Genomic DNA, 14888 nt, shown 5'->3' with positions numbered 1-14888 from the left:
TAACCAAATATTTTTTTCAGTGCAATTTCAATGAAAAAATGCCAATAGTGTGTGTGTAGTGGTGATTTTTTTATCTGCCTCTCTATCCGCCGGTATATGCTTTAAGGTGGGTATTGGACCAATATTTTTGTATGTTACAAACATCAGCACAAACGTATAATACCCTCCCCACTATAGTGGTGTAGGGTATAAATATCAAATCGAAATTACATCAATACGATTAAAGAATGAACTTATCCAAAATGAAATAAAAGAGAGAAAACAACGCATCTGATCATTTGTATATTTTTATTTACATTGTGAATTTGTTAATTAAATATTCGCAATAAATGATTTATAAACTGAAATAAAATTTGTAATAAATTCGGAACCTCTGAACCTCTTCAAATTCCTCTTCCATTGAGATTAATTCAAAAACTCTGCTGTTCATTATTTTATTATACCCTACACCACTTTAGTGGGGAGGGTATATTGGGTTTGCGCTGATGTTTGTAACATACAAAAATATTCGTCCTATACCCACCTTAAAGTATACCAATCGGCTTAGAATCATTCTGAGTCGATTAAGCTATGTCCGTCCGTCCGTCTGGCTGGCTGTCCATGTAAACCTTGTGCGCAAGGTACAGGTAACAATTTTCAAGATAATTGGATGAAATTTAGCACACACGCTTCTTTTGGCCCAAGGACGAAGCCTATTGAAAATGGTTAAAATCGGTCCATTATTTCGACTAGCCCCCATACAACCGTACCTCCCAAATAGGGCCTTTTGGCTTATAATTAACTTAAATGATCTATTATGTTAACAAAAGTCGACAAAACTTAGTTTTATAGAACTTTAAATGACACTACCGATTTATGTAATGATCGGGCTTCATTTGACCCTATCCCCCATACAAACTACCCTTCAGAAAATGTCCTAAAGGTCAAAATTAACTTGCAAACACTAATAACATAAATAATATTCTCTTCGAAAGACTTCCATGGTAGTACGACTATAAAACAGAAAAGAAAACTCTTCCGATATCTCTCGACGGCTTCTTTATGGTCGTTCCTGTTGCCAGGATGAGCACAAGGCCCATATTTAATAACAAACGGATACTCAACAGGTTACGGAATTGGAACCGTATTCCCTTTCGTTCAAAATTATTCAAGTGTTTTATTACTTTTTCTTATATATACTTGTATATATTTTACTTATTCAACCACTGTTCACACGAAACCCTTCTCCACTTCAGTCCTCCAAGGTCTCATTCGATTATTTGCTACTACCACCAAGATCTGTGCCAATGGCAGCTCCATGCAGGCTTACGCCAAACACTTCTATGCTTACCATTGTACCCTCCTACTCACTAAAGTTTCAAAGTTTAAAATCCAACCGAGATTGAATATAAACCATCTACTTTAGCGGTAATGTATAGGTATACAACTTAAGCGCCATCCATTTTAAGGGCTAGTTGCTTCGGCAGGTGAGTTGTTACACACTCCTTAGCGGATTACGACTTCCATGTCCACCGTCCTGCTGTTTTAAGCAACCAACGCCTTTCATGGTATCTGCATGAGTTGTTAATTTGGGCACCGTAACATTACGTTTGGTTCATCCCACAGCGCCAGTTCTGCTTACCAAAAGTGGCCCACTGGGCACATTATATCACAACCACAACCTTCATACCAAGAAAGGTGAGGTTCTTACCCATTTAAAGTTTGAGAATAGGTTAAGATCGTTTCGACCCTAAGGCCTCTAATCATTCGCTTTACCAGATAAGATTATTTTACATAATTTTTAAATGCACCAGCTATCCTGAGGGAAACTTCGGAGGGAACCAGCTACTAGATGGTTCGATTGGTCTTTCGCCCCTATACTCAATTCTGACAATCGATTTGCACGTCAGAACTGTTTCGGTCTTCCATCAGGGTTTCCCCTGACTTCAACCTGATCAAGTATAGTTCACCATCTTTCGGGTCACAGCATATATGCTCAAGGTACGCTCTAGTTAGAGGTATAAATAATATAAATATTATTATACATAACTGTATAGAACGCCCCGGGATTGAATTAATAGACTATAAATAGGCTAAAAACTAATCCCATTAAAGTTATGTTAATTTCGCTATTAGGTTTTTATTCCCAATAACTTGCAAATATGTTAGACTCCTTGGTCCGTGTTTCAAGACGGGTCCCGAAGGTATAAAAATCATTGATTAATATGATATTATAAAATATAAATATTTAAGCACTGTATATAATAAATCTATCAACACTTTATCAAATCAAAAGAATTTATTCGATATTAAATTGCAAGCAAAATAATTTGAATAAACATAATCTAATGATCTTATGATAAATATATTAAAGTTAATAGATTACAATGTCCTTTATAGAAAAAATGCACACCATTATTATAATATTACAAATATTAAAATCATAATGATGAATTTTCCATAATGGATATTCAGGTTCATCGGGCTTAACCTCTAAGCAGTTTCACGTACTATTTAACTCTCTATTCAGAGTTCTTTTCAACTTTCCCTCACGGTACTTGTTTACTATCGGTCTCATGGTTATATTTAGTTTTAGATGGAGTTTACCACCCACTTAGTGCTGCACTATCAAGCAACACGACTCTTTGGAAATGCCATCTAGTAATCATTAACGTTATACGGGCCTGGCACCCTCTTTGGGTAAATGGCCTCATTTAAGAAGGACTTAAATCGTTAATTTCTCATACTAGAAATTTGACATTCCATACACTGCATCTCACATTTGCCATAAAGACAAAGTGACTTAGTGCTGAACTATTTTCTTTTCGCTCGCCGCTACTAAGAAAATCCTTGTTAGTTTCTTTTCCTCCCCTCATTAATATGCTTAAATTCAGGGGGTAATCCCATATGAGTTGAGGTTGTATAAATATAAAATAAATTAATAAATTTTTATTTATTAATATTAAAATATCAAAACCATGAATAATAATCATTTCTCTTTTTTAATTTTCGTATTTTTCTTTCTTTTATTTTAGAGAGGCAATTCTAGTTTCATAAATATTTTATGCTAGACTTTCCTCAATAAAAAAAGAATATAATAAAATATATAATTTTAAAAATACTCTGATTTTATTCAATGTGAGGTTTTGTATCTTTAACTTTTAGTATTATGGATACAAAAAGCGTATCCAGTAATACAACATGTGCTTTAAAATAAAAATGGATTTTATTTAAAAAGCAACTTATTTAGCATAGTCTTACAACCCTCAACCATATGTAGTCCAAGCAGCACCTTAATTATAAATTAAAGTACCTTACAGCATGGACTGCGATATGCGTTCAAAATGTCGATGTTCATGTGTCCTGCAGTTCACACGATGACGCACAGTTTGCTGCGTTCTTCATCGACCCATGAGCCAAGTGATCCACCGCTTAGAGTGATATTATTTATTTTTGTTTAATAGCAATTCAAAAATTAGTTTATTGAAAGAAATCAAAAATACACCAAACCAAATTGGCATATATCAATTCCTTCAATAATTTTGATTATATATCACACATACAAAGTTTGTTGCGAATGTCTTAGTCCTTTATTAAAAAGAACAATTTTTAACTTATATAAAATAAGAAGCATTTTAGCTTTCATAATATACAAGTACAACTATAATAATAAGTTTTTATGCCAGTATACTGAAAAAAATTTGTATTTATATTTACGCATTTGGCCACATGGCCTTTGATATTTTGCAATCCAATCTACTATTCCAGGACTGGTTAATGATATCACGTATTATTTCGAATATTAACCTATTATAGTGACAAATGGGTGGTTTTACCATCCTTTCCCTGTCATCTATATCAAGGTTCGAACCTAATCTAACTAGTTCGTCCGCAACCTCATTACCATGCACATTACAGTGCCCTGGCACCCAACACAATCTAATGACAAACAGTCTCATATTGTCCCCAAAGGCTTTTCTACAATCTACAACTAGGTGCGAGTGTACCGTGTGACAATCCAATGCTCTAAGAGCAGCTTGACTGTCAACATAAATTGTCACAACCGACCCCGGATCGATATGATTCCGAATCAGTTCCGTCGCTTTCCAGATCGCTAGGATCTCTGCTTGGAAGACACTACATTCGTCAGGGAGTCTGAATGACCGTTTTATGTTGATATTAGCGATGTAGACACCGGCCCCCGTGCCGGTCTCCATCTTGTGCCCGTCAGTGAAAACTGCACACCCACCAAACAGTCTATCGGATACAAGCCAATCACCCCTAGTTGGAAATTCTATCAAAGGTGTTTCCCCGAAGTCTAGAGTCGCGATATCATAATCCGTAATTCCGTGAAGGGAATTACCCTGATCAAGCAGACCTACTTCGTACAAAATTTTTGTAAGATTGTTGCGCGAAGGTTTCACTAACGAAGACTCGTAGAGTCTTAGTAGATTCCTAGCCGACACACCCGCTACAAAATGTTCTATAGGTAACAGGTTCAGAATGATGTCCAAGGCCGCTTGCGGAGTACTTCTAATAGCACCAGTAATGCCAATGGAGGCACACCTTTGAGCTCTATTGAGCAACTTCCTGTAACTGTCCTTTCTCAATTTCTCCCACCAGACAATGCAACTATAAGTTAGAATAGGCCTGACAACCGATGTATAAATCCAATTTACCATATCTGGTTGCAGACCCTAATTCTTCCCTATGGAATTCTTGCATGTGTAGTAGGCATTGAGACCCTTTTTCATTCTTTCCTGAGTATTTTCCTTCCATGACAGCTTGCTATCAAGGAAGATCCCTAAATACTTAGCTCCTCTAGATAAACCTAATTCGACGCCATCTAACTTTGGAAATCTGAAATTGTCTACCTTATACCTTCTGGTAAATAGTACCAGTTCCGTTTTACAAGGATTAACTCCCAGTCCCTTATCTTTCGCCCATAACGAGAGTTCACCTAATGCAGTCTCCATGATGTCACTGATCGTGGATAGAAATTTTCCTTTGACCAGTATCACCACGTCGTCCGCATAGGCAACTATCTTCCTACCCTTAGATTCAAATAGCCTTTAGATACCGTTAACCGCTAGTAGCCACAGAAGAGGAGTAAAAAAACACCTCCCTGTGGTGTCCCCCTGGTAACCCTTCTCCTAATGCAATGATCCTCTAGGGTCGAGTTAATAATTCTACTGCTAAGCATACAGACTATCCAACTCACCAGGAAGTCCTGAACTCCGAGCCCTATAAGCGAATCTCTAATAGCCTCAATCCTTATATTATTGAAGGCTCCCTTAATGTCCAAAAACGCAGCCAAAGTATAATACATATTCTTCGAGTCGTGCTCCACACAACTTACCACCTCATGGAGTGCACTCTCAACAGATTTACCCTTAAGGTAGGCATGTTGAGCGCGACTAATGAGGCGAGTATCAATATTGTTCCATAGATGTAGATCTATCAGTCTCTCAAGTGTCTTCAAAAGAAAAGAAGACAGGCTGATAGGTCTAAAATCCGTTGGCTTTGAGTGGCTTACCTTACCGGCCTTGGTTATGAAAATAACCCTAACCTCCCTCCACCTCTTTGGTAAATACTTACTACCAAGGCATCTCTTAAAAATCTTCAGTAGAAGAGATATAGCGTCCTGAGGCAAGCTCTTTAGTAGAGCTGGAAATATGCCATCCGGCCCTGGTGACTTGAAGGGGTCGAATGAATTAACCGCCCATACTAGCTATTCCCTGGTGACTATCTCCTCTGTGCAACTGTAGGTGTTACTTGGCGCCACAGACTCGAAGTCCCGTTGGTCGTCAACCACATCTTCAGTTGCAAGACAACCCGGAAAATGTGTCTCCATTAGCAGAGCTAGGGTCTCAGAGCTAGACTCCGTCCATGAGTTATCACTCCTTTGCATATACCCTATGACCGTTGGGTCCTTAGATAATATCCGTCGGAATTTTGATAACTCATTGACATTGTCTATGGATTCACAGTACTGGGACCATGAAATCCTTTTAGCCCTTTTGAGATCAGCTTTATACTTATTGAAACACATTTTATAGTTGTTCCAGTCAATTGCTCGACCTGTAAGCTTGGCCCTATTGAACAATTTCCTAACAGTCGACCTTTGAAGTCTAAGTTCCTTGGTTCACCACTTAGGTTGCTCTCTTTTGCCCGGGAAAGTAACCGGACAAGATAGCTCATAGCTTCCCTTAAGTAGTTGGCAACAAATCGCACAAGGCCTGTTGTGCCAATACAGATTCTACCATATCATTAAAGGTTCCCCAATTTGTTTTCCTAGGATCCCTAAAAGGTGTACTCCTAGCCAAGACAAAATCCAGTGTGAAGGTAATGCGACTATGGTCCGAAAATGAACAGTCCGTTGCAACCTTCCAATCCCCAACGAGATCTTCTAAACGGTTAATTAAAGTTAAATCTATAACTGCCTCCCTATCCTTGTTCCTGAACGTCGGCGTATCGCCCTTGTTACAGATGATGAAATTATTATCAGTTATACTGTCAAACATTAATTCACCTCTTTTGTTGATATCCTTGCTGCTCCATTGGCAATGAAGAGCATTAGCATCACAAGGATCGCAGTTTTTCTTTTCGCATATGCCGTCAGCTCACCTCGTACGGCATATATACCGAAGCCAGTGTGAGCGTACGCCTAACTTTGGCTTCTCTGTTTATTACGGTTATGTCACCGCTCCTAAAAGAATGAGAAATGAGAAAACCTAATTCATTCTTTGCCAGGATACAAGTCCTTACCTTGTCCTCGGAAGACGGGACAAATAAGGTGTAACCTTTGACCCTTAAACCAAGAACCTTATTGTGTTTAATCCAAGGTTCTTGGATAAGGGCCACGTCCGTCTGTGAATTGATGAGGAAGGTTACTAAATCGGCTGAAGCTGCTTCACAGTGATTCAGGTTTTTCTGCACCACTAGCAACTTCTTTGGTTCTGTCATGTTTCAGGTACCGGAACCTGACAGTGCCAAGACCAAACTTAGCAACCCCCCCATCTCATCCAGGACTTCTAAGGACTTACGATCCACAGCGAATCGAAAGTCCTTGTTATGGACAAAATAAAATTGCACAAAGCAAAATTATATCTATATATATATAAAAATGAATATGTTTCTATGTTTGAACGCTATCGACTACTAAACGGCTCAAACGATTTTCTTGAAATTCACAGCGAATTCCAGTACGTCTGGAATAGGTAATTCGCTTTTTATTGTGTGGGCGAGGAGCCACGCCCACATTAAGAAAATATAAAATTCGTATATTTGAGAGAGTCCTCAAATTTTGTCGGAGGCACATCAGTGTCAATATGATTATATAGGATAAAAAGTTGGCGGACTAGCATTAGGGGCGTGGCACCTCCAATATAAATTAAATACAAAAATTCGTTTATCTTGGACTCTATTACAGTTAGGCCCATAATCTCAATCTCTGGTTATCGTTTTTCGGAACGATATACTTCCTGTCAGCGCAATTTTGTTTTCTCAATAAAATTTTATTATTTATACTATCTTTAAATGCTAACCGGAACTCATCATACGGTTAATAATTTATCGACACAATAAATTAACATAACTCTTACTTTCTTCAGTTAAAAAAAAAAAAACAAAAAAATTTTATATCCACAAATAAAAATAAAATAATGAACAGCAGAGTTTTTGAATTAATCTCAATGGAAGAGGAATTTAAAGAGATTCAGCCTCAAGAAAATGCTGAGAGAATCTATAAAAATAGATCAAACTACCTTGAGGATATGGATGAAGATAATTTTAGAAAGAGGTTCCGAATTTCTAAGTCAACATGTAAATATATCCTTAGCAGGATTAGCAAACAACTAATATCTAAAACGGAAAGGTGAGAAATAGCATAATTCAGTGATAATGTGGTTAATATTTTTTTAAAGAAATTTTGCATTATCACCAGAAACCAAGCTTTTGTTAGCTCGCGTTTTTACGCTAGTGGTAGTTTTTAATAACTGTGGCCGATTTTTGTGGACTGAGTATATCATCAGCAGGTCGATCAGTTAAAGATGTTTCACAAGCAATTGCTTCACTATCTAGCGAATTTATTAAATTCAATGCTAAGCAAAAAAATATTAATGAATTTTATAAAACTGCAAAATTTTCGAAAGTAATTCGTGCGATCGATTGTACTCACGTGCGCATACAATCTCCTGCTGGTGATAATGCAGAACTTTTTCGAAATCGAAAAGGATATTTTTCCATTAACGTTCAGGCTGTGTGCAACAATGAACTTATTTTACAAGATATTGTAGCAAGGTGGCCCGGATCTTCCCATGAAAGCATAATATTTAATAACACCCGTTTAAAATTTAGACTTGAGAATAAAGAATTTAAAAACACCTATATTTTGGGTGATAGTGGTTACAAAGTATGTGACTATATGATGACACCACTGCTTAACCCTATAACAAATTGTGAAAAGTTGTATAACGAGTCACAAATAAGAACTCGTAACGTTATTGAAAGATGTTTTGGAGTATGGAAACGTCGATTTCCAGTTTTATAAATGGAGAAGCGAATAGCTGTTAACACTGCAATGAGTGTTATCGTTGTCTGTGCTGTACTTTACAATATAAGTACTCAACGAGAAGAACCCCTTCCTCTTGAAGAACATCCCGACATTAGTAATTAAATTATTGAAAATGATAACGAAGTTCATGAAAATGCAAATAATAGAAATTCAAATGCCAGAACCGTTTTAATAAACAGTTATTTTGCAAGGTAGTAGTATTTTTTTTTAGATATTTTGGTCTAATAAAACTTATATTACAAATTTTATTTTAGTTTATAAATCATTTATTGCGAATATTTAATTAACAAATTCACAATGTAAATAAAAATATACAAATGATCAGATGCGTTGTTTTTTCTCTTTTATTTCATTTTGGATAAGTTCATTTTTTAATCGTATTGATGTAATTTCGTTTTGATATTTTTCCATTTCGAGCTTGTGCTTTTCAGCAGCTCTGGAATTTTCATCCCTATAAAAATCTTGCTGTATCTTTATTAGTTTTATTTTTTCATCTTCTAATTTGGTTTTTCGTTGATTAAATTTTTATACCCTTCACCTTCGTGAGAAGGGTATATATAAGTTTGTCATTCCGTTTGTAATTTCCATAATATAATTTTCCGACCCTATAAAGTATACATATTCTGGATCCTTATAGATAGCGGAGTCGATTAAGCCATGTCCGTCTGTCTGTCTGTCTGTTGAAATCAGTTTTTAGAGGACCCCAGATATCGGCGAGAGCCGAATCTTCAATAATTCTATTAGACATGCTTTCGAAAAGATCGCTATTTAAAATCAGCAAAATCGGTCGGTAAATAACGGAGATATGAGCAAAAATCCGAGACAACCTCTGAAAATTTCATCAAAAAATTGTTATAAAAGCAACAACAACACTGTATATAGAAAAAGATCTACACGTGTGTGTGTGTAGATGTATTTGGTTTTATTCAGCTGTGTATTTTCTACTAAAATACACAGCAAAAAAATATGATTTGCATTTTTTGTTAAAATGAAATAATTTTCCCTTTTGTTTTGTAAATATATTTTTTAATGAATAGAAAAAAGTATTTAAAACGTTTTCAATTATATGAGAGTAGATTGTGAGTTATTGTACAATAATTTTTATGCGAATAATGTAAGTTTGAAATTTAAAACTAACACAAATTTTTTCCAAGTGATTTTTAAAACAATTTTTTACGATAAACAAAAACAAAATCTACGTCTCGTCAATGTTTACCAGCAATGAATACGAAAGTGTTGTTGTTTTACTCTTGCTTGTATACTGTTAAGAACAACAACGTATTGCTAGTATTAAGCTCATATAAGTGTATAGAAAACACACTGTCTATAGCTAAGCGCATTTACAAAAACAAACAAGTAGGAAAGTATAGTCGGGCATGGCCGACCATATAATACCCTACACCATGAGTATATTTTTAAAATTTTTACTTTTATAAAATTTTTATTTTTTGTAAAGAAACTTTTAAGTTGAATATTACCATAATTCCAAAATATTTAAGCCATTTATTGATAAAAAACTAAAATTTCTAAATGAGGCTTTATATAGGTCAAATATGGGCCGATCCTCGGTAAATTTGGGAAAAGGATATATTTCTAAATAACAGTTAGTTTTGTTGAGTTTCATTGCGATACAAATGGTTTCAAGTCAATTTTAGACGTTTAAGTCATTTTTTGAAGGGGAGTTTGTATGGGGGCTAGGGTCAAATATAGGCCGATCCTTACGAAAATCTGCAGTATCATTTATACTTATATAAAACTTATTTGTGCCAAAGATAGCAGAATATTTGACGTAATTATAGCATAAAAAGTTCAAATCGGGAGGTACGGTTGTATGGGAGCTAGGTGAAATAATGGACCGATTTCAACCATTTTCAATAGGCTTCGTCCTTGTGCCAAAAAACATGCTTGGTCCAAATTGCATCAAATTATCTTGAAAATTGCGGCCTGTACCTTGCGCACAAGGTTTACATGGACAGCCAGCCAGCCAGCCAGCCAGCCAGCCAGCCGGACAGACGGACGGACATGTCTTAATCGACTCAAAAAATGATTCTGAATTGATCGGTATACTTTAAGGTGGGTATTGGACCAATATTTTTGTATGTTACAAACATCAGCACAAACGTATAATACCCTCCCCACTATACTGGTGTAGGGTATAAAGAGTACCAAGCGCATAGGGCTTGTGCACCCTTGGTTTGGATGCTGTTAGCGTCATTGCGTTGTTATTTTTGTTTTTGTTTTTCTGTGTTTTTCGTTATGTATATTTAGATGTCTGTTGGTTTAGATGCCTTGTGTATTTTGTGTTTTATTTCGTTTAGCGTTGTTGTTCTTTTTGTTTAGCTTTTGATGTAATATTAATGTAGTCGGGAAAAAATTTAAAATTTTAAAAGATGTTTAAAATACACTATGGTGAAGGGTATATAAGATTCGGCACTGCCGAATATAGCACTCTTACTTGTTTGTATTAAGTTTACTTGAAACTTTTTCCTTTTATATTGTAGGGTTCCATTAAGACGATAATGGATACATTTCTTTATCCACCTCCTAGTCGATCTCTATTAAATTTACGAAATCCTAAAAATAATTTAATATTTGCATTGTTAAACTGTAAAATCTTTTATTTTACCTCTTGAATGAAATCATTAATATCATCAGTTTTAGATTGTAATTCTTGTATGGAATCATTAACATCTTCAGTTTTTGATTCAAGTTTAATTGAAAACAATTAGAATCGCTTACGTAGCTTACATAAAAAAGAGGCGACAAAACTGACTATAGAATATAATATAGACTAGACTATAGATTAGACTATAGAATATAATATAGACTAGACTATAGACTAATCTATAGACTAGACTATAGATTAGACTATAGATTAGACTATAGACTAGACTATAGACTTGACTATAGACTAGACCATAGACTAGACTATAGACTAGACTATAGACTAGACTATAGACTAGACTATAGACTAGATTATACACAACTATACTATGGACAAATTTATGTATTAGTCTATTGATTATTTGTCAAAAGATTACAAGTTAGATTAAGTGCTGAAAAGTACTGAAATATAGTACTGCGGTATTTTTCGAAATCATATTGTAAAGTGATGTGACAATTGATTGCTATTGCCACAGCCTCATACAAGGACCCATTCACAAAATGCTTTAAATGAAATAATTGACTTTAAATGTCAGTATCACATTAAAATTAGTTTGAAAGAAGTTTTACAGGAATACAGATCCATCTAGAAAATATAGATATAATAATCATACCATTACCATCGTTGTCGTATGGATTACAAAAGCCAGTAGCAGATTCCCCAATAAGACAAGAAATTTTTTCGGATATATTTGAAACTATGGACGCAGCAGTAGGTCCCCCGCCTGTTCGATAGGTTTCACGCTTTTCGGTAGCTTTTTCGAGTTTAGACTTTCTTTTTAAATTTTCGTACTTGTCGCGTAGCGCTTTCCACGTTCTTTGTACCCCAGACTGACTTGCAAATTCTGAAGCAAGTTTCTCCCAAGTTTCATTTTTTTGTCTCCAAGTTACTGCATCTGACTTTTTATTTTCCAGTCCGGATTTGTGTATCTCCACTAGGTCAACTAGCAAATATTCCTCATTTAATGAGAAATTTTTACCTCTTTGTCGTTTTTCATTGTTTTGTGACATTGTTCATATATTTATACCCTTCACCTTCGTTAGAAGGGTATATATAAGTTTGTCATTCCGTTTGTAATTTCTATAATATAATTTTCCGACCCTATAAAGTATATATATTCTGGATCCTTATAGATAGCGGAGTCGATTAAGCCATGTCCGTCTGTCTGTCTGTCCGTCTGTCTGTCTGTTGAAATCAGTTTTTAGAGGACCCCAGATATCGGCGAAATCCGAATCATCAATAATTCTATTAGACATGCTTTCGAGAAGATCGCTATTTAAAATCAGCAAAATCGGTCGGTAAAAAACGGAGATATGAACAAAAATCCGAGACAACCTCTGAAAATTTCATCAAAAAATTGTTATAAAAGCAACAACAACACTGAATATAGAAAAAGATTTACATGTATGTGTGTAGATGTATTTGGTTTTATTCAGCTGTGTGTTTTTTTGTTTTGTTTGGAATCCAAACATACAAAAAATACACAGCAAAAAATATGATTTGCATTTTTTGTTAAAATAAAATAATATTCCCTTTTGTATTGCAAATATATTTTTTAATGAATAGAAAAAAGTATTTAAAACGTTTTCAATTATATGAGAGTAGATTGTGAGTTATTGTACAATAATTTTTATGCGAATAATGTAAGTTTGAAATTTAAAACTAACACAAATTTTTCCCAAGTGCTTTTGAAAACAATTTTTTTTACGATAAACAAAAACCAAATCTACAATCTAAATCTAGAAGTCGACCGGCTTCTAGTCAGAGCTTAGCCGCCGCCGAACTATATTTAGTTGCTTGAGCCGCCGCCGAAACATTCGGCTTAAATCGACTCAAATTTTTTTAATGTTGTTATTAACAAGACTGTAAGATCAATTATGTTTAAAATACACTATGGTGAAGGGTATATAAGATTCGGCACAGCCGAATATAGCACTCTTACTTGTTTTAAATTAATTTCTTCTCAAAAATTATTTTTATTTTTAAATTGTAAAAAAATAATCGGATATTTAGATTATGGGCCTTAGAATCTTAAAATTTAGCATGAATAATTTTAAGATCCATGTAAACATTTTGGGTAATAAATTGGCGGACCCATGAGAGGAGAGGCACCTACCATATTATTTAATAACAAAAATTTTTTTATCTTGAGATAATATAATAGTTAGAGTCCTCAAATTTTGTCGGGGGCACTTTAGTGTCAATACGATTTTTTAGGATAAAATGTGAGAGGACAAGCGTTAGGGGGCGTGGTACCTCCCATATAAATTAAATACAAAAATTCATTCATCTTGGAAACTGTTACTGTTTGAATCTTAAAATTTTGCACGAATAATTTTAACACCCATGTTAACATTTTGGGTATTTAATTGGCGAACTACTGTGGGGGCTTGAAGTCCCCATATAAATAAAACAGAAAAATTCGTATATATGAGAATCTATTAGAGCTACAATCTTCAAATTTAATATGAATAACTTCGACATTCATGTGAACATTTAGAAAATAACGGGCGGACTCTTAATGAGTGCTCGGCACCACATATATTAATTAAATAAAAAATTTACTAAATCTTGAAAACTGTTCGATAATTTTAATTTTTCATAGATAGATATAAATTTGCGAACTTGCAACAATTTTCTTGGCATCTCTCAAATGTAACATATTATTAATCTGGAAAACTATTGTGGTTAGAATTTTCAAATACATTAAGTGGGTAAAACCAAAAATATTGTATATCCCATGGCATAAGAATATGGGGTGCTTCGCTACCCCAACCAAAACAAATACATAAATATACATAAATACAAAAAAAATATTTAGTTACTGAATTATGAAAACTTTCTTAAATGTTTATTATAATTTCTTTTTATGATAATATATTTCATTTAAATTCTAAAATAATAGATTTATTTCTTACTTGCTAAAATTTAATATATACTTTTATTCTTAAAAAATATTTCATATTCTTATGCCTTGGGATATACAATATTTTTGGTTTTACCCACTTAAAGATTTTGAAAATTCTAACCACAATAGTTCTCCAGATTAAGAATATGTTACATATGAGAGATGCCAAGAAAATTATTGCAAGTTCGCCAATTTATATCTATCTATGAAAAATTGGAATTATCTAACAGTTATCAAGATTTACGAAATTTTTTATTTAATTCATATATGTGGTGCCAAGCCCCCATTAAGAGTCCGACCGTTATTTTTTAAATGTTCACATGAATGTCGAAGTTATTCATATTAAATTTTAAGATTGTAGCTCTAATATATTCTCAGATATACGAATTTTTCTGTTTTATTTATATGGGGGCTCCAAGCCTCCACAGTAGTTCTACAATTTAATACCCAAAATGTTTACATGGGTGTTAAAATTATTCGTGCAAAATTTTAAGATTCTAACAGTAACAGTTTCCAAAATGAGCGAATTTTTTGTATTTAATTTATATGGAAGGTGCCACGTCCCCTAACGCTAGTCCGCCCACTTTTTATACGAAATAATCATATTGGCACTAAAGTGGCTCCTACAAAATTTGAGGACGCTAACTGTTTTTTATTTTATTATTTATTTGATTTCAAAGTTCTTATTACAAAGTTCTTATTACTGACCCGCTAAGCCTTGTGGCTTGACAGCAGGATAAAATTAATTAGAATATTTGCAT

General features: G+C 34.4%; 1 protein-coding gene, 1 non-coding gene and 1 pseudogene across 2 annotated transcripts; 1 reads left to right on the top strand and 2 right to left on the bottom strand.

The window, feature by feature from the left end:
* Window positions 1-3239: 3239 nt before the first annotated feature.
* On the bottom strand, window positions 3240-3419 carry LOC124421051. The gene has a single exon (XR_006941492.1). It is a non-coding gene; the product is annotated as a 5.8S ribosomal RNA (ribosomal RNA).
* A 4224-nt stretch (window positions 3420-7643) lies between these two features.
* On the top strand, window positions 7644-8656 carry LOC111681088 (annotated as a pseudogene).
* Window positions 8657-8800: 144 nt separating this feature from the next.
* Window positions 8801-12229, bottom strand: LOC111689931. The gene is made up of 2 exons (XM_046953555.1): window positions 11833-12229; window positions 8801-9051 (listed from the first exon to the last, which is right to left on the bottom strand). The coding sequence occupies exons 1-2, from the start codon at window positions 12227-12229 to the stop codon at window positions 8876-8878; spliced, it is 573 nt and encodes a 190-aa protein (XP_046809511.1). The 3' UTR covers window positions 8801-8875.
* Window positions 12230-14888: the final 2659 nt, after the last annotated feature.

This window comes from Lucilia cuprina, chromosome 6 (assembly GCF_022045245.1).
Source record: "Lucilia cuprina isolate Lc7/37 chromosome 6, ASM2204524v1, whole genome shotgun sequence".
Taxonomy (NCBI): Eukaryota; Metazoa; Arthropoda; class Insecta; order Diptera; family Calliphoridae; genus Lucilia; species Lucilia cuprina.
The sequence above is the reverse complement of the archived record's forward strand: the minus strand, read 5'-3'. Positions and strand labels throughout refer to the sequence as shown.